Here is a 4,577-nt window from a genome sequence, read left to right as displayed (position 1 = left end):
CTGAAATAGAGCTCAAAAGGTAACTCTTCTGGCGGCAGAGCAATGGGTCGTCTGAGAGCGGGTGAGAGTCTGTATAAGCCTCCACCGCTCCCACAAGCAGTGAGGGTCAAACCTAACACCGATACCAAAACCAAATCCCCTCCCACTCGTACAAGAACAAGAAGACCAAGATTAAATCTCTACAAGAGAAAGACACAGCAACAGAAACAGGAAGACCAAAACGAAGAGAGGAATGTTGACGTCACAATGACAAGATCCTTTGAGGATGAGATGGAAGAGGAGACTAACACTAACAACAACGACGACGACGACGACGACGACGTTGTTACAGTGGCAGTGGGGGCCATCGCCGCTGACGTGTCCGGAGAATATACGGGCCCACTCTCACTACTCCGGAAGTTTCCAAACAATTCCTCTGCCATTGCCAACAGCAATAATCTCAACCAACTCGCTCCGGCGACGCGTGAACTCTACGCGAAGACGGCGGAGTCGTTGAAGAAGCTGTTGGTTTCGGAGCTTTCGTCGTGGTCTGGGGACGTGGAAACGATGGTGGCATCGGCGAACAGGGCTTTCGAAACCTTGGATTGGCTTCAACCGGACTGCACTGAATTCTACGACGCCGTTAGGGATCTCCTCTCTCGGCGCGCTCAGCTCTCCTCCTTAGAGACTGAGCTCCGAACCCACCAAAACGAAGAAGAATCCGACGCCGGAAATTTTCAAGCCCGATCGAAAGAAGCGCTGGAAGCGCTGGCTAGATCCGAAGCCGAGTATAAGAAAGCCGGAGAGCGGGTTAGCTGTCTGAAGAGTCGGGTATCGGAGATCCGAGTGGTGCTGAAAAAGCTCGAGGATGAATCGAAGAGGGAAGAGGTGATGCTTGTTGATCGGAAAAGAGAATGGGACCAATGCATTGAGTCTCACTTGGCACTTAAGAAGGAAGAGAAAGAGTTGGCTGAGCAAATGGAGGAGAAGCAAAAGATCATCAAAAAGATCAAGCGGCTTCGCGATGAGGCCGAGGCTGGTGTTCAAGGCTCTATAAAGGCTTTGTCTTCTCTCTGCTAAATCAATGTAATGTAATGTTACTCTTAATATAATATAATATACATATTAGATTAGTTGCGAACTCTGATAGTAACTTATTTGAGCAATGGCTACTTGGCTAGAGTCTACTAACACTGGGTGAGTTTGTATGTAGTGTTTTGAGTTTAAAATGAGTTGTTTGTAAAAAAGTTAGGAAGAGTTGTAGTTGCAAAACAGAGTTTTGAGTTATAAAAATCGCTCTTTTAAGCTCCCAAAACATCTAACCAATCAGACTCTACCTCTATGGGAGGTAGAGCTCATTATAGTGTCATTTGAGGTGGAGTTCATTGGCAAAGATATAATGATTTTAGTGTATATTTGCTTCCCTATCTATGAGAGAGAGAAAATAAATTGGGGGTTAGTGGTGGTTCCATAAGTTCGTTGTAAACTTTGCATACAATCATCAAAGTGAAAATGCAATTGTCAAAAGGCTGTCTCTCCAGCTTAATATGATAGAGAGCCCAAGTATGCCAAAATAGATACAGTCAAATCGAATGGTTTGCCCTTCAGTCCTTACAACACACACACACACGCACACACGCACATATATAGGTATTACTTCAATCTGATGCTCATTTCAGATCCTGTTAACTATTGCAATTTGGCCCTAACCAGGGGCCTGCTGGTTACAAAACATGATGGATTTATTTGTATCATCTGTTTGAATCAGTGCTGAATTATATAAACATTTTTCCAGCTGAGTGCTGAAATTGAAATCACTGACATGATATTGCAAATTTCTTTATTCTTTTGTTGGGAGGGGAGAGGGGGGCTAGTAAACGTTTTAAAATTTGTTATCACAGAAATTGTATGTGATTAACATATGAGAGATGAAATTGTAATTGACTTCACCATTTTTTTGTATTTTCTAAGAGAATTGACTTTGCTATTTTAGAGTCCTCTGGTGCCTTTGTTTGATAAGTACTTAAATTTCAAAGATCCAAAACTTCCTGAGGATGCTTGAGGGGTGTTCGCATGATTAGAAGAGGAAGTATCAATGGGTGCAGGGTGGGTTTGGCCATCCCTAGTGATAAGTAGCAATAGCAACATGCAGTAGATGTGATCTCAGAAATTGTAGACAATGTGGTACAGTTTCTAGAAGTTTACATTTGGATTTACACCTATTCATCTGCAATGTACTTTGTGCTTTTTCACAGGTTGGTGGTGATCGATGGCAACTTGGCTTTAGCAGCTACTACCATGTTTTTGATTGCTTTTTTGATAGAGAGATGGCATCTTGTGATAATATCTATTTTCTGCTTTCTTTTTATATAACTCAAATAACTTGGATAGTATAGAGGCTTCTCTTTTTCAGGCTTGTACTGGGAGATGTGCATAATGACAATTTTTTGTAACCCTCTCTTTTGTTAATGCAATCTCTGACTGTTAGTTCTGGTTTTCTGCTTTAGTTTCTGCCGTGGATGGATATAGTTTATAGTAGACAGATTAACAGTATACAAATTTTACTTTTGATTCTTTTTAGCCCTAGTTTGAGTTGGGAGGACAGGGATCCAGGGAAGATTATTGTGGATGGCAGAATATATTTTTTGATATCTTGAATGCCCTGCAATTTGTAGTTTTGGGTCTTCTAGGGGCCACTATTTGTTGAATGCGAAAGCTTGCTATGTCTTCTATATATAAAAAGAGTGAATGAGTAAAGCTACAGTATTTTGTTTGGTTTAGTCAAGTGTTGAGCCAAAACGGTGCTGTTTCATTAAAAGTAAAAATTTTGAAAAAGCACACAGCACACCAGATGAAGTAACAAGCAAGAGAGAGAGGAGATTGAGTGAGGCAAAATTGCCAATTTTCTTTCACCAGATAGTGATGATGGTTTTCTTGAAGGTTGAGAGAAGGAAATGGAAAAGCAGAGGGCTGGTTTGTGGCTTAGGTACATGACAGGTATTTTCTCTCTCTAAATTTCTTGATAGTTTGATTGATTTCTATCTCTTTTTTATTTATTTATTTTTATACTGAGATACTGATTTCAGAAAACTGGTAGTGAGCCTTTTACATGTTTGATGAAAGCTTTGACTCAAGGCTGGGAATTTCGCCAAAACCCAATTCTCTGAAATTTCAGTGGGTTTTTTCATTCTTGTTTTAGATATCCTTCTTTAATCTGTGTTGGTATTAGGTATTTGAATTTTTCCGGAAGTTTTGTCTTCATTTTCACTTCCTTGCAACTTTGCAGTGGTTCCATTGCTGATTTGTGAGGAAATGGTAGAGTAATACAAACCAGAGTTTGTGTGTGGTTCCATTTTTATGTTTATAAAGCCTTAAGATTTTGGTACACAGAGAATTCCATCAACCCAGAGAATCCTCCAAATCCAAAGCCCAAAACCTTATGACAACACTATGTTCACACTCCATTGATATCTCTAAGATGTCAATGGAGTACTTCTTTCTCTTATCAAATTATCGTTATAAGGTATATTTTTTTTCCTATCCTATTTTTCTTCCTTTCTCATCTCTTTGTTTAAGATGTGAAAAAGTTTCCCACTTTTCAATTAAAAAAGGTGCAGTGAGACAACGTGCCACAAAGCAAATATTTGTTAAAATAGGAGGGAAGCTTTGTTCTTCGAGCTATGAAAATGGTGGAAAATTAGACAAAACTCATATGAAAATGGTGGAAAATTAGACAAAACTCATATTCGATTAACACTAGAGACAGTGTGATGGAATCAAATCTCATGCTGAGTTGAGTGAGCTCTAAACTTAGTTCCTTGAAATTTTGGTATTTGATATTTGAAGTTTTTTATTTAGGATTTGTTTGGATACTGCTTTTTTATTGAAAATTGAAAACACTGTAGCAAAATAGTTTTTAAATGTGTGAATAGTGCCGTGGGATCCAATTTTAATGAAAATTTTCCTGAATTAGACAACTTGTGGTTCCCTGTGAACAGTGCACAAAACCTACTGACAAAGACGCAAATGCGCTGAAATGGATACTGCTTTTTTATTGAAAATTGAAAACACTGTAGCAAAATAGTTTTTAAATGTGTGAATAGTGCCGTGGGATCCAATTTTAATGAAAATTTTCCTGAATTAGACAACTTGTGGGTCCTTGTGAACAGTGCACAAAACCTACTGACAAAGACGCAAATGCGCTGAAATGTCCAAACCTAGCCTTATAGTAAGTTTGAACTTAAATGATTTTATCTTTAAAAAATAGATGTGTATTAGCTTATTTTATTGTTAATGAGCTAATTTTTTTTTTTGGACTTGTATGGGATAAAAATTGGTTCCCAATGCATATGATAATTGTTCTTGATTTTACCCATTTGACAATTATGTATTTAGATACAAACCCCATGGTTTTGGGATTAAGATTTTATAAGTTTACCAATATTTAGAGAAAATTGCAAGACTTTTATATAACTTGAAGTGAAAAAGCCCTATGATGTCAAATGTGAAACCAAGAAATGGATGGCATGGTATTCCTCGTCAGCTAATTATTCTTTGTCTTATTTTATTATTTGGGAAACACTTTTTATCTTTTTGAT

At 38.2% G+C, this 4,577-nt stretch overlaps 1 protein-coding gene across 2 annotated transcripts; it reads left to right on the top strand.

The window, feature by feature from the left end:
- On the top strand, nucleotides 1–2,375 carry LOC142640859 (uncharacterized). 2 transcript variants are annotated; one of them, XM_075815161.1, is made up of 2 exons: nucleotides 1–1,065; nucleotides 2,235–2,375. In XM_075815161.1, the coding sequence occupies exon 1, from the start codon at nucleotides 43–45 to the stop codon at nucleotides 1,057–1,059; it is 1,017 nt and encodes a 338-aa protein (XP_075671276.1). In that variant the 5' UTR covers nucleotides 1–42; the 3' UTR covers nucleotides 1,060–1,065; nucleotides 2,235–2,375. The 2 variants fall into 2 exon arrangements, with proteins under 2 accessions (XP_075671276.1, XP_075671277.1); XM_075815162.1 differs by lacking the exon at nucleotides 2,235–2,375 and adding an exon at nucleotides 1,973–2,220.
- Nucleotides 2,376–4,577: the final 2,202 nt, after the last annotated feature.

This window comes from Castanea sativa, chromosome 6 (genome assembly GCF_040712315.1).
Source record: "Castanea sativa cultivar Marrone di Chiusa Pesio chromosome 6, ASM4071231v1".
Lineage (NCBI taxonomy): Eukaryota > Viridiplantae > Streptophyta > Magnoliopsida > Fagales > Fagaceae > Castanea > Castanea sativa.
This window is presented reverse-complemented; position numbering and strand designations above follow the sequence as displayed.

Bases quoted from the DNA above. Each gene is read 5' to 3' on its own strand.
- LOC142640859 (XM_075815161.1), top strand. From the start codon at position 43: ATGGGTCGTCTGAGAGCGGGTGAGAGTCTGTATAAGCCTCCACCGCTC.